At 38.1% G+C, this 25,026-nt stretch overlaps 1 protein-coding gene across 1 annotated transcript in view; it reads left to right on the top strand.

The window, feature by feature from the left end:
* Nucleotides 1-25,026, top strand: part of jmjd7 (jumonji domain containing 7) — a 43,276-nt gene that overhangs the window by 13,521 nt on the left and 4,729 nt on the right. The window contains exons 5-6 of the mRNA XM_069917176.1: nt 7,826-7,921; nt 9,985-10,061. Of these exons, the coding sequence (XP_069773277.1) occupies nt 7,826-7,921; nt 9,985-10,061 (173 nt within the window). The remainder of the gene's footprint in view (nt 1-7,825; nt 7,922-9,984; nt 10,062-25,026) is intronic.

Below are 25,026 nucleotides of genomic sequence, written 5' to 3' on the forward strand. Positions count from 1 at the left end.
GAAAAGTTGGCTGATATAGTACGTGTAGAATTTGCTGCCTCCAAATACAAAGAGAGAAAATGCTTTCATCCCCAAAGTTACACTGCTAATTGTAAAGCACACATGAGAGTAACAGGATAGCAGATGGGAGAAGTTAGACAGGATCAGGTTGGAGGAACCATAGGGACAGTGATTTATTCTGAAACAGGCCAGTGACAGGAAGATAAGTGTATTGCAAGGATAAGTGATAAGAGTACCATGACTGAGAATGTCAGGGACAAATAAAATGGATAAACCAATTTAGTAGAAATAATTAACTCCTAAGGATACACGGGAGGTGTTGATTAGAACAGAAGACTATGGCCAGACGAGAACAAAGAAATAATTGGAAATATCTGGGGTATGAATTGACTTCTGATCAAAACAACAGGATGTTCTGGCCTTGAGGATTAAGATAGGAGGTCTACACTATCGATAAGTGCAGAGCAGGAAATTGCTTGAGATAAATTTTATGCAAGGAGTTTATCAAAGAAAGCCAACTCGTGGTCAATGTTACAATGTTGATCTATATAAACAGAAGAGACTGGACAGTAGGAGTCAGTCTTGGGGAATAGCTCACTGAGCAGATGACCTATGAACTAACGACTGAACCAGAGCTCTGTTAAGATTTATTCTTGTGCTATGTAATAAACTGATTGTGAAACCGAATACCTTCTCCTATCACTTCATTCAACGAGCACGCTGGACTCGGAGGACACATAGACCAAAATTGAGGGTAGGGTAAAGCCAGAGTCCGACAGGAGGGGGGTGGGGGGCATTGGGGAGAACATGAGAAGCTCTGTCGTGGACTGGAGAACACTCCAGACTGAGTAGTAAAAATGGTAACAGTCAAGTAAACACAGGAAAATGAAGTGAACGTTGGAAATCAGGAACTAAAAATGCCACTCCCAACACATAAACATGGTGGAGAAACTCAACAGGTCATGCAACATCCATAGGATGTTTTAGACCTAGGCCCTTTGTTAGGTCATAATGCATGACTTAGTGAGTTTCTCCAGCACATTACTGTACTACACTCAAACCCAGCATTTGCAGTCTTTATTGTTTAACACACATGACAAGGATCTGAAATCCTTGCCATCTGGAGAGCTGTGGTGGGTGAGGTGGGAGGGTGAGAGGAGGTTGCTTGAGTTCATCTTGAGCTTTGTTGGAGGAGAGGCTGAGGTCAGAAGGGTTAAAGTAGATTGAGCGGGGCCTTCTCACCAGTTGGCCTGTGAGCTGGAGGAGGTCTGCAGGAGCCCGAGGCAGAAATTGAGTGACTGTCGCTGATCAACCCTTTAAACGTGGGGCTCTTTACATCCAGAGGCAACTGCAGTGCTGATGCAAGGTCCTAACCTGAAGCATTGATGATCTCTTTCCCTCTACATTTGTTGCCTGACAGGCCCATTAGTAATTTTTTTTTCAGCTGTGGCTGGACTACACTTGCTAAAGTTACATCTGAAATTGTTAGATTTTGATTATCAAAGGTAGTAAGAGATGTGACACAATCAGGGATGTGCAGTTAAATTAAAGCTCAACTGTTTGCAGAGAACTGGATTTAGGGGCTGAAGGATCTTCCCCTATTCTTCTTCAGCTCAACCACACTGTAGACCTGGGGAATGGTGGATCCTGATTTGTCTGCCACAATACCTCTGCGTTTATATCTCTCTGCTCTGCCCTGCCCTCCTGCCTTGGGATCTGGGGGCCATTGCCTATGGATTGCAGTGATCCAGCACATCATGAGATTGTCAAGTTGTTTTGTGAATTTTCATCCTGCAGAGAGCACAGAAATGGATTTCAAGCTAAAAAACCAGAACTCAGACTGTGGATCTTGCTGGGAGGAATGAAACAATCTGCCACAATAGCGTGCATCTCCCAATGACCACCCATTTCAATTCCCTATCCCATTCCCTTTCTGACATGTCTGTTCATAGTCCCGAACACTACCAGACAGAGACCTCAACCACAAATTGGAGGGACAATACCTCATCTTCCAACTGGACACACTCCAACTGGATGACATTAAAACAGAATTATTTGGCTTTCGTTAATTAACCCCCCCCACCCCGACTGCATCTTCCCCCTTTACCTTCTCCAGCTCTGTCTCTCCCTTTTCCCTGTCTCCTTCCCTTTTGCACAGACATAAACAATTATCCAATTGACACCTTTTGTTGGTCTGGATTCCTCCCACTGCCAGCATTGTCTGAATTCTGAGACTTCCCACTTTTGGCTAATTCTGCTTCTTCCTTGAAGAAGGGCTCAGGCCTGAAACATCGGCAATATATCTTTGTCTTTTATGAATGCTGAAAGACTGGCTGAGTTCCTCAAGCATTTAGGTGTGTTTTTCTCTTGCTAAGAGGTGCTTTCCTGGTACCTGGCTTGGTCATGTGTCAGTAGAGATAGACAGGTGTTAGTGGCAGAGAGACTCACCCAGCAATGGGTTGATTTTGTAGCATTCTATTCTTGGTGTTTCTAAGTTGAACAGAAAAATGTAGAATATTTGCTCACAGCTTCCTGATAGATGGAGCCGGTAAGAGGCTGTATTTGAGGGAGGAGAGTGCTGATTGATGACATGAAAGATGAATTGACATTGGAGATGTCAGTCCGAGGTGAGGCACTGTGGGAGGGAAATACTGAGTTAAAGAAGTAATCAATAATGTTTAGTGTTAGGGGAGAGGTATTGAGTGACTGAGAGCTGGACTGTCTTTATCTGGTATATACAGGGAGTCCGTGAACTACTCTTTGCAGACGATGCCGCTTTAGTTGCCCATTCAGAGCCAGCTCTTCAGCGCTTGAAGTCCTGTTTTACGGAAACTGCCAAAATGTTTGGCCTGGAAGTCAGCCTGAAGAAAACTGAGGTCCTCCATCAGCCAGCTCTCCACCATGACTACCAGCCCCCCCCCCCCACATCTCCATCGGGCACACAAAACTCAAAACGGTCAACCAGTTTACCTATCTCGGCTGCACCATTTCATCGGATGCAAGGATCGACAACGAGATAGTCAACAGACTCGCCAAGGCAAATAGCGCCTTTGGAAAACTACACAAAAGAGTCTGGAAAAACAACCAACTGAAAAACCTCACAAAGATTAGCGTATACAGAGCCGTTGTCATACTCACGAATCGTGGGTCCTCTACTGGCATCACCTACGGCTCCTAGGACGCTTCCACCAGCGTTGTCTCCGCTCCATCCTCAACATTCATTGGAGCAATTTCATCTCCAACATCGAAGTACCCGACAGCATTGAATCCACACTGCTGAAGATCCAACTGCGCTGGGTAGGTCACGTCTCCAGAATGGAGGACCATCGCCTTCCCAAGATCGTGTTATATGGCAAGCTCTCCACTGGCCACCGTGACAGAGGAGCACCAAAGAAGAGGTACAAGGACTGCCTAAAGAAATCTCTTGGTGCCTGCCACATTGACCACCGCCAGTGGGCTGATATCGCCTCAAACCGTGCATCTTGGCGCCTTGCAGTTCGGCGGGCATCAACCTCCTTTGAAGAAGACCGCAGAGCCCACCTCACTGACAAAAGACAAAGGAGGAAAAACCCAACACCCAACCCCAACCAACCAATTTTCCCTTGCAACCGCTGCAACCGTGTCTCCCTGTCCCGCATCGGACTTGTCAGCCACAAACAAGCTTGCAGCTGACGTGGACAGTACCCCTCCATAAATCTTCATCTGCAAAGCCAAGCCAAAGAAGACAGGGAGTCTCCAATTACGAACGAGATTTGTTCCCATCTCTTTAAATCGAATTTGTAGGTAAGTCGGAACAGGTACATATGGTTCCTATTTAGCATCAATTAGTCAAATGTTTGTCTTAGTACTGTTAAAAAAAAATTAAAGAAACAGTTCTTAAAACATTTAGATAGAAAAAAGATCACAATTAAAAGGCAACACTTTCTCTTGTTCCATCAATGTCTTGCATACCTGAAAGGGAATTCATGAGGTAACATTATGTGCATATGAAAATTGGGGACACAATTTGTTCGTAAGTCAGAGTTGTCCATAAGTCAAACATACGTAACCTGTGGTCACCCTGTATTCAGTAGCACAGTGTAAGGGAGACAACTTGCATCAGTTGAGGTGCCATTAGTAACAGGGTAGGGAAGGCAGGATTATTGAGTGCCAGAGGTCAGGAACAAGGGTGGGTTTGCAGTTGGAACTGAGGATCGGAGTGCTCCTTTTAAACTAATTGAGTTTATTGGAGCCATAGAGTTTTAGAGCATAGAAACCGATCCCTTAGCTCAAGTGCCTTATGCTGAACAAAATATATTGCATTACAGGAAATATGTAGCAGCATTCCAGGTGAAACGCATTCACCTGGAAAAGTCAAATTCTAGAAGTCATAGATTTAAGGCAAGGGAGGAAAGTTTAAAGGAGATTTAAAAGACCAGTTTTTTTTTTTTTTCAGAGGATGGATAGGTACCAGGGGTAGTGGTGGAAGCAAATATGATTGCAATATTTAATAAGATTTTAGACAAACACATGACCAGGCAGGGAATAGAGAGATTTGGACTGGTCAGCAGACTTTGTGGCCAAAAGACCCTTTGCTCTGCTGTACTCCTTTATGATCCATGTTCTGATATGAAAGTGGTTCAAAAAGTAATATCAGCTTTGGTAAAATTCAGTAAGCTGGGAAAACTGTAGGTCCTGCACTGAAGTCCCAAGCATACCGAAAGATCAGAATTTTACTGTATATAATGTTTACATACAGTATACCCACTACTTAATTATTTGTACTGTAGTTTTTCTTATAATTTCTAATTACAAATATTTACATGAAGTAAATGACATGATACAGTGTTTATGCACGAAGTTCATGTTATGAGAAGAATTTTAATCCTATATAAAGATCATTCTAAAAGTAATTAATACTTGGAGCTACGATGTGGTGGCCATTATGGAGATTTGGATGGCTCAGGGACAGGATTGGTTACTTCAAGTGCTGTTTTTAGATGTTTCAGAAAGGAGGGAGGCAAAAGAGGTGGGGGTCTTGGCACTGTTGATCAGAGATAGTGTCACAGCTGGCACAAAAGTGGACGTTATCAAGAGATGCTCTACGGAGTCTCTATGGGTGCAGGTTAGGAATAGGAAGGGGTCAATAACTTTACTGGGTGTTTTTTTTTATAGGCCACTCAATACAAACAGGGATGTCGAGGATCAGATTGGAAAAGAGATTCTGGGAAGGTGTAATAACAGAGTTGTCATGATTTTAGTTTCCCAAATATCAATTGGAATCTCACTAGAGCAAGAGGTTTCGATGGGGTAGAGTTTGTTCGGTGTGTTCAGGAAGGTTTATTGACACAATATGTAGATAAGCCTACAAAAGGAGATTCTGTTCTTGATTTTGTATTGGGAAATTAACCTTGTCAGGTGTCCGATCTCTCAGTGGGAGAGCATTTTTGGAGATGGTGATCTTAATTCTCTCTCCTTTACAATAGCATTGGAGAGAGATATGGAAGAGACAAGTTAGAAGAATGTTTAATTGGAGAAAGAGGAATTATGGGGCTATCAGGCATGACAATAGAGGCTTAAATTGGGAACAGATGTTCTCATGGAAAAGTATGGAAGAGACATGCAAATGTTCAGGGGATATTTGTGTGAGGCTCTTCATCTGGTACATTCCAAGGAGACAGGGAAGTTATGGTAAAATACAGGAACCATGGTGGATTAAAAAAACTAGTAAAGAAGAAAAGAAAAGCTTACAAAGGGTTCAGAGAGATAGGTATTGTTAAAAATCTAGAAGATTATAAGGCTAACAGGAAGGAGCTTAAAAAAGAAATTAGGAGAGCCAGAAGAGGCAATGAGAAGGCCTTGGTGGGCAGGATTAAGGAAAGCCCCAAGGCATTCTACAAGTATGTGAAGAGCAGAAGGATGAGTCATAAAAGAATAGGAGCTATCAAGTGTGACAGTGAGAATCGGAGGAAATAGCAGAGGTACTTAATAAATACTTCAGTTCAGTATTCACAATAGAAAAGGTTCTTGGTGATTATAGTGATGACTTGCAACAGACTGAAAAGCTTGAGCATGTAGATATTAAGGAAAAGGATGTACTGGAGCTGTTGGAAAGCATCAAGTTGGATAAGTCACCAGGACTAGATGACCAATACAAAATCAAGAACAGAATCTCCTTTTGTAGGCTTATCTACATACTGTGTCAAGAAACCTTCCTGAACACACCGAACAAACATCTGTACCACAGGCTACTGTGGGAGACAAGGGAGGAGATTGTTGAGCCTCTGGTGATGACCTTTGAATCATTAATGGAGATGGGTGAGGTACCAGAGGATTGGAGGGTTGTGAATGTTGTTCCTTTATTCAAGAAAGGGAGTAGAGATTGCCCAGGAAATTATAGACCAGTGAGTCTTACTTCAGTGGTTGGTAAGTTGATGGAGAAGATCCTTAGAGGCAAGATTTATGAACATTTGGAGAGGTGTATTATCATTAGGAATAGTCAACATGACTTTGTCAGGGCCAGATCGTGCCTTATGAGCCTGATTTAATTTTTTGAGGATGTGACTAAACACATTGATGAAGGAAAAACAGTAGATGTGGTGTAAATGGATTTCAGCGAGGCATTTGACAAGGCACCCCTATGCAAGGCTTATTGAGAAAGTAAGGAGGCATGGGATCCAAGGGGACATTGCTTTGTGGATCTGGAACTTACCCATAGAAGGCAAAGATGGGTCATATTCTGAATGGAAGTCAGTGACTGTTCTGGGGCCCTTACTCTTTGTGATTTTTATAAATGACCTGGATGAGTTGGAGGATGAGTTAGTAAGTTTGCTGATGACACAAAGGTTGGTGTTGTGGATAATGTGGAGGGCTATCAGAGTGACATTGATAAGATGCAAAAACTGGGCTGAGAAGTGGCAGATGGAGTTCAATCTAGATAAATGTGAAGTGGTTCATTTTGGTAGGTCAAATATGATGAAAGAATATAGTATTAATGGTAAGACTATTGGCAGTGTGGAGGATCAGAGGGATCTTGGGGTCCAAGTCCATAGGAAGCTCAAAGCAGCTGTGCAGGTTGATTCTGTGGTTCAGAAGGCATTAATTGTGGAATTGAATTTAGGAGCCAGGAGGTAATGTTGCAGCTATATAGGACCCTGGTCAGACCCCACTTGGAGTACTGTGTGCATTTCTGGTCACCTCAGTACCAGAAGGATGTGGAAGCCATAGAAAAGGTGCAGAGGAAATTTACAAGGATGTTGCCTGGTTTAGGGAGCATGCCTTATGAAAACAGGTTGTGTGTACTTGGTCTTTTCTCCTTTTGAAGCGGCGGGGTATGAGGTGACCTGATAGAAGTGTTTAAGATGATGAAGGGCATTGATCGGGTAGATAGTCAAACACTTTTTCCCAGGGCTTGTTGCCACAAGAGGACACAGGTTTAAGGTGCTGAGAGTAGGTACAGAGGAGATATCAGGGGTAAGTTTCTTACTCAGACAGTGGTGGGTGCATGGAATGGGCTGCTGTCAATGGGAGTGAAGACGGATACATTAGGGTCTTTTAAGAGACTTTTGGATAGGTACATGAAGATTAGAAAAATAGAGGACTGTGGGGAAAGCCTAGTAATTTCTACCATAGGGACATGTTGGGCCGAAGTGCCTGTAATGTGCTATAGGTTTTCTATGTTCTCAATATTTGTTAAGTGAGCAGTTCTGAAAGACAAGTTTGTCTTTTCTTGAGCGGAATGGTGGGAGATTGTTAGAACCTTTTATATTGATAATCATTTATTTGCCTCCATTGATTTTGCTTTAACTTTATGCTACTACTTTATTGACTCCTAATTTTATTTCAGTGCATAAAGATCACTACGAGAACTTGTACTGTGTGATTTCTGGAGAGAAGCATTTTATCCTCCTTCCACCCACTGACAGACCTTTCATCCCATACGGTAGGTCAGGCATTCCCAGCACCATCCATTCACTGCCTCTGAGCTTCCTGTCTATGATTAGTTTTAAACCACTTACTTTTGGACATTATTCTACTAAGTAGAGAGTGTAATTATTATGAATGGATTTGTACTCACATTCCCTGGGTCCATGGTGATATTGGTAGGGAAATAGAAATAGCTGTGGAATAATTTGTCACAAAAGGTTAATCTTGATACAGATGTCACACCTATTGTAGTAAACCAACTTTATGTCTCCCGTAGAGTAAATAGATTTCCTTCACAGCTATGTTCCCCCAAACTCCCTTTCAATTCTGTTGTCATCTCTCTTTCCTCAAAATAAAAGAATCTTTGGCCCTTCTTTCTTCTAAATTAGTGACCCATACTCCAACCTGCATTTTGTTTTCAAGTTTGGAGATTTTTGTTTCCTAAATGTTAGCCTCCCAGTTAGCTTTCTGTCACTGCAATAAAATGCCTCTAATCTATGTCATGACAATATTATTTTTAATAGTTCTACAGATTTTATTGTCAACTACACTATACTTCTCCAATACATCCCCTTCGACATTTATTTTAGTGGAAATGGCCCTAACATTTTGGTGTTCACTTGGTTCAATTCTAACCTGACCAACTTTCATTGCTTGTCTCAGATTGACTCCACAGTTTCCCAGGTATCTATCTTTGATTCCTCTTTTCCTCACCTAAATGCTGCTTGTGGCTGAGAACTTCCAAAGTTCTGCATCTGATTTTGACCCCACCACTGGCTCTGAGTTGTCAAACCTCTTGGCAAGGGTTCATTTGTGGGTGAGCAGCTACAATTGCAATTAAATATTGCAAGAATTGACAACAGCAACTTTGGTTGCCTCTGCAAACATCATTCCACGATGCCATTGTTCACCAGGTAGTTTGTGGTTTCAGTGGTCTTCTTGAATCAACCTGACCTTGCAGCCTGAATTTTCTGCTTCCCAAAAACTACCACCTCCTATTTCTTTTGCATTGACCATCACCACCCCTTGTTCAGCCCATCCTTGCTTTGTATTTTTCATGGGTTTATCCAGCTCTATCTTTGTACCTCTCCAGCCCCTGAATTCTCATGGAGCTCAACCTTTTTCATGCCTGACCTCTGAAACTCTCCAGGCCTTCTCTTCAAATGGTTTCAAGCATCCAAGCCCTATGTATTGCCATCTCATCATCAATTTCTCCTTCTCTTTCTTCCTCTATATTCATCCTAGAAGCCACTTTGAATAATTGTTAGATCACAGTTTCTAGTTTTGGGGCCATACAACATGAAACAGACCCTTCAGTCCAACATCCATGTCGACCAAGCTGGCATTCAAGGCTCGTCCCATTTACCTTTATTTGGTCCATGTCCTTTAAACTTTTCCTATCCATGTATCTGTCTAATTCTAGAATTTATTCTAGTCAGTGTTTCCTTCCACTTCTGTGCAGAGCTCTGTTACAGCACTCTCTATTAAAAATGCTTAAATAAATAATTGTGGCATTCAGTTTTATTATAGAAGTCATGGAGATATGTGGTCCAGAAACAAGTCCTGTGGCCCACCAAATCTATGAAGGCCATTTACACATATCCCATTTTTTTTCAATATTTCTATCAATTTCTCCTCCCCAGATTCTACGAATCAGCTACCCCATTTACAGCAGCCTGTTAGTCAACCAACCTGCATATCTTTGCGATTTGGGAGGAGTTCAGAGGAAACTCACAGGGAGAACTTTTAAATTCCACACAGACTGCATCAGAGGCTGGGACTGAATCCGGCTCACAGGAGCAGTAAGGGAACAGTTAGGCAGCGCCTGCTCCAGTCACCATTAAGCTCTGTTGCTCATCCAGCAGCACAATGTGCACTCCTGTCTTATTTCTTTCCCTCTTTAGGTGCAATTCGTGCCCCCTCTCAGCAGCCTCTGCACAAGACTGAAATCGGAGTAAACGTGAAGCAAACCATTGTGTATACTGGCATAATTATTGTGGGGTGAGGACGGGCCTTAGGGGTATCTAATGTAAGAGCCAGGCTGCTTGTGCAAGCTAAAATCTTTAATTTCTTCTGCAGAACTCTTCCAGCCTGCAACATACAAGGTTAACGATGATGGTAGCTTTGATGTGATAAACGTGCAGAATGCAGAGAAGGTAAAACAATTACTGCAGTAACTTGAAAGATTTTTCTTTGTAACTGTATTTAAGCAGTGAACCTATTTTTTGTTTTGTCTTTTTTGTTAAAGTATCATCCCTTCTTTAACCCCCAAAAGAAATATTTCGTCAGAACCTGCCTGATTTCTATTCCTGACAGTGGTGCGCTTAATTTACTTCTTTTCAGTCAATGGTAGTAACTAACTGTTTATACTGTATTCTTTGCTCCCTTCCAATGAGACAATCTGTAATCTGTTTGGTAACCTCTCTGTTTCATAGAATTTCAACTGATAGTTTTGCCAGATTTGAAAAGACATCCTAGTAGAGAAACCTAGCAAGTGTGAGCAGCATACCACAGACACAGGTGATCATTCTCTTGTAGAACACACCAAGACCACTTCAAAAATCATTCTGTCCTGGATGTCCAGGCATTTGAACGACTATCTTACATAAAAATAGTACATTCCACAAAAAGTCTTTGCTTCTAATTAGTATAATGTGATGTAACTATGATATGTAACTTTTTCATTTTTCACTTTATTTAAGTTTATTTTGAATCTCATAAATTAAGCTACCTTTTTGGCGGATGGGCATTTTTCTCAAAAAGCATATTCAGTTGGTTCATCAAAATATTTAGATCTGGGGGGGGAGGGGGACATCACGTGATGATGTGGGGTTAGGATGCAAAAACCTAATTCTCCTGAAAATCAGTTAAGAAAGTGTTTAAAAAAAGTAATGAACTAGTTAAGTGAACTCCTTTAAATAGCTTCAGAACTTTCTACATGCTCACAATATGGAGAAAAAGGACAAAACAGCCACTGACTTATCTGTTGTGTGCAAAGAAGAAAAGCATCAATGGATTGTAAGGCCTGCGACAACTCTGGAACCGGAGGCTAGAGTGATGAGTGGGCAGCCTCCGTTGCCACAGCGAAGTGCACCATACCCGGTCGATTGGGATGATGGCACTGAAGAGGAAGAAACCGGAAGTTGTGTGGGTCTGTCCAAATTGGCGTCAGCGATTAAAGGGTTCATCCTCAGAAAGTGATCAGGGTGATGAAGATGATGTGCAAGAAGGTACAAATCGAGCTACTAATTTCCCAGTTAAAGTGAGTAATGTGATTATATTTAAAGAAATTAGAAGTATGAGGGATATGAGAGATGAAAGATGAAATGAAAATGGAAATGAATAAATTGAACAAGAAGTTCAGACAATAAAAGATGTGGATCAAGTTAGAGTTTTTCAGTTGGAAAATAACGAGAATGCTTTGACCATGATGAATCAAAATCTTTGCCAGAAAGTGGATAATGGATCCCAGAAGTACTTGGACAGGACCACTTTGTGGGAGATATTGAGATTGAAAGGGCTCACAGGGCTCTTAGAAGAAAACCAGCCCCAGATCGGAACCCACATTCAGTTTTGATAAAATTCCTGCTTTTTCGGGACAGGGAAAATGTTTTGAGAATCACTGCTCAAAAGGTTCAACAGAGACAAGGTCCAATTGAATATAGGGGAGTAAAATTTTATTTTACTCTCCGATATAAGTGAAGATTTGTTAAAAAGGAAAAAAGAATTTAATCCTGTGAAAAATACCTTGTGGGAGAAAGGATACCGTTCATTTTTACGGCACCCTGCAACCTTGAAGATCTTGAACCAACTGGAAGCAGGGGAATTTGTTCAAGGTTCTGCCAAGACTACAAATCAGATGAAAACCTGGAAGTTTGACTGTGGCATTTAATTTTTCAGAATAAATTTTTTTAACAGGAGTAAGGAGATAATTTGTTTCTGAAATGTTTGATATAAAAGAAAATGTGTGATAAATTTCAGAAGGATTAGGGATGGTGCTAACTACTGATGATTCATATGTGACCTCGGTCACAGCCCGCACAATGAAGGGTAACAGTCTTGCTGCTATCAGCAATGCAAGTCAGGGAATTTTTTTCTATTTTTATTAGATAGTACTATATTTTGGAATGTTTTATTTCACTATATTTTTGTATTTTTTCCTATCTTTGGATTATCAGGAGGTTATGATGGATGAAGAGTGGTGGGGTCAAGCAGAGGAGTTTTGTGGGGAAAGGTGTTAGAAGTATATTAAGATGAGTAAAATGATTAAATTTTAAAACTTTAATATAAATGGATTAATGAAAAAATAAAGTGAAAGAAAATTCTTGCACGTTAAAAATGGGAATAGATAGAGCTTTTCTACAAGAAACACATTTAATAGAAAAAGAACATTTGAAATTGAAAAGAGACTGGGTAGGTCATGTTGTATTCTCTTCATTTAATTCAAAATCAAGAAGAGTAGCAATATTAATAAATAAAAATCTTCCAATTGATATACATGTCAAAATGGATCCAGCAGGTAGATTTGTCAAATATTTTCTGAATTATGGACTCTTAAATATATATGCGCCTAATGTTGATGGTGAGGTTTATTCAGGGAACTTTCCTTAATTTGGAAAATTAGTTGGAGGTTATTTTAATTTTTGTTTAGAATTTTTGTTTAGATCCACTGTTAGATAAATCTACGAGAGGAGTGACAAGAAGTAAAGCAGCTAAGACAACTGTGATATTAATGAAAAATTTGAATTTGATAGTTATATGGAGGAGGACACACCCTATAGAAAGAGACTATTTTTATTCTAGAATAGATTCCTTTTACTCTCAGGACAGCTTGTAAAGCAAGAATTTTATCCGATCATTCACCATTGTTAATGCAGATTGAAATCCCTGATAAAGAGAAGTCGGTTTATAGATGGAGATTAAATACTTTGCTTTTGAAAGGGTCAGACTTCTGTGATTTTTGTAAGAACACAAATTGCTATTTTGTGATGTAAATTTAAATTTAGTAAATGATAAGCTTGTGATTTCGGATGCATTGAAAGCTTATTTATGAGGACAAATAATAAGTTTAGCTTCTAACATAAAGAGAATATATGAGAGAAATGGATTATTTAGGAAAAGAAATAACAGATATGGAAAAGGATTTACAAATCAGAAGTTTGGAAGTTAGGCGTTGATTGTTAAGCTTCAATATAATACCCTGCAGAAACTTTTAGAACAGGAAAAAAAAACAAATAAACAAAGGTATTATGAGCTAATGAAAGATCATATAAGGTGTTGGCGTGGCAATTGAAGTCATAGCAAATTTCAAGAACGATAAATGCTATTGGGAACAAATCTAATACGATCAGTTATAAAACTCAAGATGTAAATGATTCTTTTAAAAGCTTTTAGTCTAAGTTTTATAGCTCAGAATCTTTAAAATTGATAGGTATTTATCGCAAATAAATTTACCTTGGCTATCTTTGGAAGAACAGATAGAACAGACTCCCCCAATGATCAATCAGAAATTAAATAAACAATGAATACATTACAAAGCAATAAATCCCTGGGGGAGGATGGTTTTCCATCTGAATTTTATAAGGAATTTAAGGATTTATTAATTCCTTTATTTATGTACATGATACAACAAATGTATGTAACACATACATTATCTGAATCTTTTTCAACTGCAGTAATTGCTGTGATATATTTAAAAAAAAGAGACTCTTTGAAACCTGCTTCATACCGACCAATATATTGAGTATTGCAGAAATAATTAGAAAGGATGTGGAAATTAAGGGGTTCAGAATTGGTGAAGAAGATCTTAAACTGGTCTATTTGCAGATGATGTATTGAAATATTTGACTGAGGATTATAAAATTGTTGCAAAAGTCTTGGCTAATAGAATAAATAAATAATTTCCTAAATTACTAAATGCTGATCAAAGAAGTTTTGTTAAAAAGAGACTAGCTGCTGATAATGCAGTGAGATTGTTGAGTATTATTCATTAAGCACAAAAAAAAGGAGATTTAAGTGTAGCAGTGGCATTAGACACAGAAAAAGCATTTGACAGATTGGAATGGGACTTTTTATTTAAGTTATTGGAAAAATTCTGATTGGACAAACCTTTATTAACTGGATCAAAGCACTGTATACTAGTCAAAGTAGTAACCAATGGGCAGATATCTGCTCCATTTCATTTACAATGATCTTGTAGACAAGGATGTCCTTTGTCGCCAGCATTATTTGTCTTAGCAGTTGAGCCACTTGCAGAAATAATTAGAAAGGATGTGGAAATTAAGGGGTTCAGAATTGGTGAAGAAGATCTTAAATTGGTCTATTTGCAGATGATGTATTGAAATATTTGACTGAGCCTGAACCATCTTTAAGACAACTACATCTTAGGCTGGAAGAATACGGAAAAGTCTCAGGATATAAAATAAATTGAGGTAAGAGTGAAGCTATGCCTTTGTCTGAGAAATGGCTGAAAAATGGGATTGAAGTATTTAGGGATTAGGATGGATGATAACTTAAAGAATTTATATAAATTGAATTATTTACCATTGCTTCATTATGTTGAATATCTGAAAAAAATGGAATGTTAATTGTTTAAAAATGAATATTTTTCTAAGAATTCAATATCTTTATCAAACACTACCTATTTTATTGCCTCAAATTTTTTTTAAAGAACTTAATAAATGTGTGAGAAAAATTTTATGAAAGGCAAAATATTACGAGTATCAATACAAAAGTCAACATAGAAATATGAAATTGGGGGGGACTTTGACAATTATTATAAGGTAGCTCAAATGAGATTTATTGCATTTTTTTTAAGGAGAAAACATACCAGTGTGGATTAAAATAGAACTAGAGAAAACTGGAAAAAATTAGAATTCAAAATTAATGATAGGAACTAAATATACACCTCTTTTAAAACACAGTGGATATCTGGGGTAAGATAGATGAGGAACTTGGAACAAAAGGAGATATATTATCTAAAACCCCTCTTCCAGAATAGTCTGATACCTTTTTCAAAAGATCATCAGTTTTTGAAACTATGGTCAGATAAAGGAATTAAAACCATTGAAGATTATTATGATGAAGGGCAACTAATGTCTTTTCCACGATTGAGAAATAAATGTGGAATAACTGGAAATATGCTTTTTTGCTATTTTCAAATAAAAAGATATCTAAGAGATAAATTGGGGTCGGAGAGATTATTATCCCCTTGTAGTGAAGTGGAAATCCTTGTTTGACGAGGGACTGTATGCAAATTTACTTCTGTAATATATCTTTTGTAACAAATGGCAATTTCTAAACCTGGGCTTCATAAATCAAAGCAAAAATGGGAACAAGATTTAAACATTCAATAGATGAGCAAACATGGTCAGATTTGTGCAGAAATTGACCAATACAATTAAAGTATGATACAGATGAGTACAATACAGTTTTATGCATCAACTATACATTACACCATGCAAACTACATAAAATAAAATTGGATTTATCAAAATTGTGTTTGAGATGTGGTGAGGATGAAGGTACCTTTTTTGCATTCTACGTGGTCGTGCCCAAATGCGAGATCTTTTTGGGTAAAAGTAGTGGAACTATTAGAATAAATTACTGGTATATATCTGCAAAATCCTGATTTATTTTTATTGGGGAATATAGAAGAAAAGAGACCGAAATTGAAGCAGTTATCAACTCAAAAGAAATTTGTTAAAATTGTACTGGTGGTGGCAAGAAAGTGTATTGCAGTTACTTAAAAATCAGTCTCTCATTTAGGAATAGATAGATTGAATGCAGAAATTCAAAAGTGTATTCCATTAGAAAAGATTACATAATTTAAGGAAAGCAGATCATACATTTTTTACAAATTTGGGGCCCATTTTGTCGGATGGGGCACAGTCATCCAACTCCTCCATGTGTAACAGTCTTGTGGCACTCTCTCTGCGGGATATGCCGTAAATTTACAGCAGGAGCACTTTTAGAATGTTATACTTGTGGTCTCCAGGCTCCAGTGGATTGCACAAGATGTCACCAACTCGCTTAGCAGTGGCTTGGTCCAAGACACTGATGAGGTGCTAATAGCGATCACATCCACTTCGATCTTCCTGAGGTGAAATTGTGCCTCAGCCTGTTGAAACCACAGCTCTGGTTCCACCATCCAGAAGGCCAGTAGCTTAACAGCAACAGCTGCAGTATTCATATGCTCCAAAAGCTCATTTTGGACATGTCATGGTCACCAATTGTAGCCACTGAAAATGTAATGGTGGCTGATGAATGCGAAATAATGACACACACAGTTCCAGATAAATCAGAACTCATCTTCTCGAGTCACATGCATATTTTTTTTTAAACACTGAACCGTGTATGCCACACTATGACGTCCTGTGCTGGTTCACTACACTTCTGGGAGTTGAAGTCTATAGCACCGCTACAGTGGTTTATTTTAAAATATGATAATAAAATTTAAACCTTTACTGGGTCATTTGCTTTTAACATATTGTGGCAGCATCATTCCACTGGTCTTATACATCGAGTATAGCTCAAAACTTCATTTTAGGTGGAAATTTCATCAGTTGACTTTTACGATTCGTCTTATAAACTGGCATATAAGGTAGCTGGGAAGTTTTCTATGTTGTACGGAAAGTCACATATCCTTTCCAACAGGAAACAAGTTGGAAGTCACCCCACCTGCCAATAAAGGATTAGATCCAGGTAGCGTGGGGTCATCAGAAGCAGCGCACCACCCCCCACGCCCCCCCCCCACCCACCTCTCTGTAGTAGAAAGCCTGCCCCGCATACCAACTTTTGTTCCCCCAAGACGATCCTTGAGCTCCATTTCAGGTTGCAAGCTGCAGGGGATGCTGGAAGACTGATTGTGAGGCATTGGTAATGGTGGTGAACCAGTATAGAGTGGGGGCTATTGTGGCATACACTGGGAGAGACCACTGCATTTCACCTGTTGTAACTATATTAATCAGTGTACTGTGCTAATGCTAGCTTATATGGAAGGGGTGACAGGTATTTTTTGTGTAACTATGATATCAGTCAGGATTTGTGATTATCTTTGACTAACTAGAGACTGACGTGTACAATCTAGGATTGTATTCGCTCGAGTTCAGAAGAATGAGAAGAGATCTTATAGAAACATATAGGATTATGAAGGGTATGGATAGGATAGATGTAGGAAGATTTTTTGAGCTGGCTGTGGAAACTAAAACGAGAGGACACAGTCTCAAGATTCGGGGGAGTAGATTTAGGACAGAGATGAGGAAAAATAGTTTTTCCTAGAGAGTAGTGAATGTTTGGAATTCTCTAACCAGGGAAGTGGTTGAGGCTGCCTCATTAAACATATTTAAAATTAGGTTAGATAAATTTTTACATGATAGAGGAATTAGGGGATTATGGGGAGAAGGCAGGTAGGTGGAGTTAGGTCATAAATTAGATCAGCCATGATCGTATTGAATGGCGGAGCAGGCTCGATGGGCCATTTTTGGCCTACTCCTGTTCCCACTTCCTATGTTCCTGTGATTTTCGCACTACTGCTTGCTTGTGTGTTCCCTGTTGTGAATAAATAAATAAAGATCAAAGACAGGTTGGGCATGAGTGTAGCCACCAATTACCTCTTGAAATCGTATCAGGAATAAGCAGAAAGGAAAAATAAAACAATGATTAGGAAACATTTTAACTAACAAATAAGATCACACTTTTAAGAAATTTGGGTCATTTGCACCTGCCATTTATTGATCCATGTAAATTAAGACAGAGAAATGCAGGAAGCACACAAGCTGACTGGGAGTAAAAAAAATGACATAAATTGGAAGTGCTGCCTGCCCAGTTAATTCCTGTTTACGCTGATAGATCCTTGGTGGTGTGTTATTGAATGTTTTAAACTACCCTTTGCTTTAACAATCTTTTTCTCTCGAAAAATTCATCCAACTATAGGACAACCCTAAGGAGTGTCATGTGTCATTGGATGACACATGATTTTCATTCTTTGCTGTGCATGCAAATTATATGGGCCTGGGGGAAATTATCATTCTATTCTGAGTTAATAAATTATGTGGCACATATAAACATTCATTGACTGATTTGGGTTCATTATTATTGCAAGAGGATTTGAGTTCAAAAACTTAATAGTGCTCTGGTGACTCTGAATCTATACAATGGCCCACGGAGAGAAGGATATTCTTGCAATAGCAATGGTGCTGTTTTGTTGTAGCTCTTTGTACCTGGTGTGATTGAAGACGACATCTGCATTGTCTGGATATTTTGTGAATAATCGTAGAACATTGCAGCACAGTTACCAGCCCTTTGGCCCACAATGTTATGCCTAGCGATAGAAACCTACTGAACTTTCATTACCTTAACCTTCATGTCATCTACAAACTCATCCCTCTACTTCTTTGTCCAGGTCATTTATAAAAATCACAAAGAGCAACTTCCTGTAGAACTCCACTAATCCCTGACCTCCAAGCAGAATATCTTCCATCTACTACTATGCTCTGCTCTCTGCAGGCAAGCCCATTCTGAATCTGCACAGCCAAGGTTCCATGGACCCCTTGCTTCATGACTTTCTTAATGAATATACCATGGGGGACTTTGTCAAATACCTTACTAAATCCATATACACCAATTTCTTTTTTGTTGCTTCTTCAAAAAAATTTAATTAGACTCTTGAGGGATCCCTCCACAAAGCTATGCTATCCCTGTGAAGACTACAGGTGGTTGTAAATCCTGCCCCTAAGAATCCTCTCCAATAATTTACCCATTACTGATGTAAGACTCACTGGTCTACATCAGATCTATTGTCAGAGTACATACGCGACAACACGAACAACTCTGCGATTCTTTTTTCTGCAGGCAAGGCAGAATGGCCATTTATTGGTATTGGAGAAAAACCTACTCAGCGTATACATGTAAACCAATAAAGAATTGTAAACAGATAATGAATGTGAACAAATTGACTGTGCAATACAGAGAGAATGTTAAAAACTCAAGTGCACAAGTTGGAGTCCTTAAATGAGTACCTGATGGTGCAAGTCTTGTGGCATCTATACCTCATTCCTGATGGTAACACGAGAACAGGGTGGTATGGATCTTTGAAGATTGCTGTCTTATCTCCAACAGCAGCATTCCCAGTAGATGTTCTCGATAGTGGGGAGGGTTTTGCTTGTGATGTAATTCCGAGGATTCTCCCTATTACCTTTTTTAAATAAGGAGGCAACATTTGCCATTCTTCAATCCTCCGGTACCTCCCCTGGTGCAAGGAAGGTCACAAAGATCACTGCCAACACCCCAGCAATCTTTTCCCTCACTTCCTGCAGTAATCTGGCATATAGCCAGCCATCTGGTCCCGGGGACGTCAATCCATATGTTTTTAAGAGGATCGAGCACTTCCCTTTTTATTTTTCAGTATTTTATTTTTTGAGTTTTTTTCCATATGTACGTAGTAAATTCTCCAATATCAAAGTATATGTGTGTGTATTAAACTTTTTCATACGTAATGGTCACTGGCACAACACACAGTTCCCTTTCATTCATTCTCATAGTAAAAAAGATTTCAATGAGCCAAACCTACCCTCTACACCAATTAATTCTTGTACAGAATTTCAATGAATCAAAGCTCTGTTCATTTTGTAATTGTGTATTTCTACTTAACACCCCATTTACTTTCTCTCAATTCAATTACAGGCAAGAAAATGTATTTTCCTTTACTCATATTTAGCAGTTCAGTGGGAGAAATACTTTCCATTCATTTGTTTTTATTTGGAACTAACTCAGACTCTAATTCAGTGTTTGCAATGAATTGGCCTTGGATAAATTGCCACCATGGTATCTCACCAGATGCATTGTTGGTTCATACATTTTCTGGAGGAGCTGGAGGTCCTCAGCGAGCTAGGCAGCATTCATGGGTAGAAATGATCAATGGCATTAGCAATGCAAGTCTCCTACCATTAATTCCCACAGTGGTCACAGACCAAGAACTAAACAGGACGAGCCACATGAATAGCTTTACTACAAGACCAGGTTAGAGGCTGGATGTTCTGCGGTGTGTGACATATCAACACATAACCTCTTTCCATAAGGCACGTCAGGAATGTGATGGAATACATTCTGCCTGCCTGAATGAATATTGCATCCATCAACATTTGAAAAGCTAATCACAATCTAGCGCAAAGCTGCCCACTTATCTGCAATCCTATTCACCAACTTCAATGCCCGCTCACAGTGGCTGCTGTGTGTTTCATGTACAAATGTACTTTAGTTACTTGGCTAGATGCCCTGACAGAAACTCACAATCTCTCCCACCATGAAGGACAAGGGCAGCAAGCACATGATAATCACAAGAAGATGTGCACCATCCTTGGAAATGTGTTAGTTCATTGTCACTCCCCCATAATGCTAGAACTTCCTATCAATTCCACATTGTGCAAGTACCTTTGAAAGACTCACTACCTTTTTTTTAAAAAATCCTTGAATCTCCTATTGCCAAAAATGAGTAGAGGATTCCAAAAATCTCGACTCTCTTAGAGATAGAATTCCTCCTCTTCTCCATCTTAAGTGAATGCCTCCTGATTCCAGGTTCTCCCATGAGGGGAAACATCCTCTCAGCATTTACTCTGTCAGGCCCTCTATTTTATTTATTTTTCAATATGATCACATTGTTCTTCTAAACCTTTTTTTTTATTTTCACACTATAAACCACATTGATCAAGATACATACATTTTTCTTTTCAAATATATACAGTGTCGTTTTCTCCCCCCCTCCCTCTTCCCATCCCACCCTCCCTACCTCCCCTTCCATTCATTTAAAGTTCAGAATCTAAGATACATTAAACCCGTCAAACAATGTTGTCACTCAATAAAAATAAACAAGAAATTCCACTGAGTCACTTCTTTTCATTCTCTTCTCCTGTCATTTTAGGTGGTAGATGTCCCCGGTAGGTTTTCTCTATTATGTTTCATGTATGGCTCCCATATTTGTTCAAATATTGTAATATTATTTCTTAAATTATATGTTATTTTTTCTAATGGAATACATTTATTCATTTCTATATACCATTGTTGTATTCTCAAGTTATCTTCTAATTTCCAGGCTGACATAATACATTTTTTTGCTACAGCTAGGGCTATCATAACAAATCTTTTTTGTGCACCATCCAAATCAAGTCCAAGTTCTTTGAGGTGTAATATATAGCCTGGGTATCCAGTTATATTGTATCATACATAACCTCGTATTTATTGTATTTCTCATTGTTCCTGAGCATAACTTCTCCCATGTTTCCTTCTTTATGTTTAGATCTTGTTCCCATTTTTGTTTAGTTTTACCATTTGCTTCCTCATTCTCCTTTTCTTGTAGTTTAATATACATGTTTGTTATAAATTTTTTGATTATCATTGTGTCTGTAATCACATATTCAAAATTACTTCCCTCTGGTAACCTCAGACTGCTTCCCAATTTGTCCTTCAAGTAGGATTTCAGTTGGTAGTATGCCAACACTGTATCGTGAGTTATATTATATTTATCCTTCATTTGTTCAAAGGATAATAATTTATTTCCCGAAAAACAATTTTCTATTCTTTTGATCCTTTTTTCTCCCATTCTCTAAAGGAAAGGTTATCTATTGTAAAGGGGATTAGCTGATTTTGCGTCAGTATTAGTTTCGGTAGTTGGTAATTTGTTTTATTCCTTTCTACATGAATCTTCTTCCAAATATTGAGCAGATGATGTAATACTGGAGAATTCCTACGTTGTACCAATTTTTCATCCCATTTATATAATATATGTTCAGGTATCTTCTCCCCTATTTTATCTAGTTCTAATCTAGTCCAATCTGGCTTTTCCCTTGTTTGATAAAAATGTGATAGGTATCTTAATTGTGCGGCTCTATAATAATTTTTAATGTTTGGCAGTTGTAAGGCTCCTTGTTTATACCATTCTGTTAATTTATCTAGTGCTATCCTCGGATTCCCCCCTTTCCATAAAAATTTCCTTATTATTTTCTTTAACTTCTTGAAGAATTTCTCTGTCAGGTGTATTGGCAATGCCTGAAATAGGTATTGTATCCTTGGGAAAATGTTCATTTTAATACAGTTTATCCTTCTTATTAGTGTTAGTGGTAAGTCTTTCCAATGTTCTAAGTCGTCCTATAATTTTTTTCATTAGTGGATAATAATTGAGTTTATATAGATGGCCGAGGTTTTTATTTATTTGTATACCTAGGTATCGCATTGCTTGCATTTGCCATCGTGAATGGTGATTCTTTCTTAAATTTTGAGAAATCCGCATTATTCATTGGCATTGCTTCACTTTTATTTGCGTTAATCTTGTATCCCAACACTTCCCCATATTCCTTCAATTTCTTATGTAATTCTTTTATTGATATTTCTGGTTCTGTTAAGTATACTATAACGTCATCTGCAAATAAACTGATTTTATATTCCTTGTCTTTTATTTTTATCCCTTGTATTTTATTTTCTGTTCTTATCAGTTCTGCTAGTGGTTCGATGGCTAACGCGAACAATAAGGGCGATAGTGGGCATCCCTGCCTTGTTGATCTGCTTAAGTTAAATTGTTTTGATATATATCCATTTACTGTCACTTTCGCCAATGGCCCCTTATATAATGCTTTAATCCAATTAATATATTTCTTTGGTAAGCTGAATTTTTGTAGTACTTTGAATAAATAATTCCATTCTACTCTGTCAAAGGCCTTCTCTGCATCTAAAGCAACCGCTACTGTTGGAGCTTTATTTCCTTCTACTGCATGAATTAAGTTAATAAATTTACAAATATTGTCTGTTGCTCGTCTTTTTTTAATAAATCCAGTTTGGTCTAGATTTACTATTTTAGGTACATAGTCGGCTAATCTGTTTGCTAATAGTTTAGCTATTATCTTATAATCTGTGTTAAGTAAAGATATTGGTCTATATGACGCTGGTGCGAGTGGATCTTTCCCTGTCTTTGGTATTACTGTAATTATTGCTGTTTAGCATGAATCTGATAACCTTTGTGTTTTATCAATCTGGTTGATTACTTCCAGGAGTGGAGGAATTAATAAATCTTTAAATGTTTTATAGAATTCTATTGGGAATCCATCCTCTCCTGGTGTTTTATTATTTGGTAGTTTTTTTATTATCTCTTGTATTTCTACTATTTCAAATGGTTCTGTTAATTTATTTTGTTCCTCTATTTGTAATTTTGGTAGTTCAATTTTAGTTAAAAATTCATCTATTTTGTCTTCTTTCCCTTCGTTTTCAGTTTGGTATAATTGTTCATAGAATTCTCTAAAGTTTTCCTTAATGTCAGTTGGATTATATGTGATTTGTTTGTCTTTTTTCCTTGATGCCAATACCATTCTCTTAGTTTGTTCTGTCTTAAGCTGCCATGCTAGAATTTTGTGCGTTTTTTCACCTAGTTCATAATATTTCTGTTTTGTCTTCATTATGTTCTTCTCCACCTTATATGTTTGTAGTGTTTCATATTTTATTTTTTTATCTGCCAATTCTCTTCTTTTAGTTGTGTCTTCCTTCATTGCTAATTCTTTTTCTATATTTGCTATTTGCCTTTCCAACTGCTCTGTTTCCTGATTGTAGTCCTTCTTCATCTTGGTTACATAACTTATTATTTGCCCTCTGATGAACACTTTCATTGCGTCCCATAGTATAAACTTATCTTTCACTGATTTCGTATTTATTTCAAAGTACATTTTAATTTGTCTTTCAATGAATTCTCTAAAATACTGCCTTTTAAGTAGCATGGAGTTTAATCTCCATCTATACATTCTTGGAGGGATGTCCTCTAACTCTATTGTCAATATCAGGGGTGAGTGGTCCGATAATATTCTAACTTTATATTCTGTTTTCCTAACTCTGTCTTGCATGCGAACTGATAACAGGAATAGGTTTATTCTTGAGTATGTTTTATGTCTACCCGAATTATATGAATATTCCTTTTCCTTTGTTGTTTCCTCCATATATCCAAAAGTTGCATTTCTTGCATCGATTTAATTATAAATTTGGTTACTTTGTTCTTTCTGTTAATTTTTTTCCCAGTTTTATCCATGTTTGAATCCAAATTAAGGTTGAAATCCCCTCCTATTAGTATGTTCCCTTGCGTGTCTGCTATCTTCAAAAAAATATCTTGCATAAATTTTTGATCTTCTTCGTTAGGTGAATATACATTGAGTAAATTCCAAAACTCCGAATATATCTGACATTTTATCATTACATATCTCCCTGCTGGATCTATTATTTCCTCTTCTATTTTAATTGGTACATTTTTACTGATTAATATAGATACTCCTCTAGCTTTTGAATTATATGACGCTGCTGTTACATGTCCTATCCAATCTCTCTTTAATTTCTTGTGCTCCACTTCAGTTAAGTGTGTTTCTTGCACGAATGCTATATCAATTTTTTCTTTTTTCAGTAAATTTAGTAGTTTCTTCCTTTTGATTTGGTTATGTATTCCGTTAATATTTAAAGTCATATAGTTCAACATAGCCATTTCATACTTTGTTTATCTTTCCTTTCCGTTTCCTCATCATCACCTTTCCTTCTTATCCATTTCTGCTTTCTTTTTTTGAACACTTTATAAGGCAACATTTCTAAAACATCAAACATTCCCTTATTCTCCTATCTAAAATTTCTTTAACCCCATTATCCCCTCCCCTTCCTGAGTTGCCCTTTATCCCTTGTCGGGCAACCACATCTCCCCTCTCCATTTGGATTTGCGAATTCACTCGCAAGCGTCAACTGATTTCGCAGTGACCGTAACTCCTCCCCACCCAGCCCCCCACAGAAAAGATTTTAATTTTCATATACAACAAAGGTCACTCTCTTAATTCCCTCCTTACTTCCTCTCTTCCCTTTCTTTCCCTTATTAATTCTTATCTATACTCTATATATTTTCCTTTAAATACACATACACACACACACACATATATATATATATATATGTGTGTGTGTGTGTGTGTGTATATATATATATATATATATATATATAAAACCATATACACACATACATATAGTTCGTGGTCATTTTTGCTCTCGTTACATGTCTTCATCTCTCTGTCTGTTTTGTAGTTGTTCTGCAAATTTTCGTGCTTCCTCTGGATCCGAGAATAGA

Source organism: Narcine bancroftii, chromosome 2, assembly GCF_036971445.1.
Source record: "Narcine bancroftii isolate sNarBan1 chromosome 2, sNarBan1.hap1, whole genome shotgun sequence".
Taxonomy (NCBI): Eukaryota; Metazoa; Chordata; class Chondrichthyes; order Torpediniformes; family Narcinidae; genus Narcine; species Narcine bancroftii.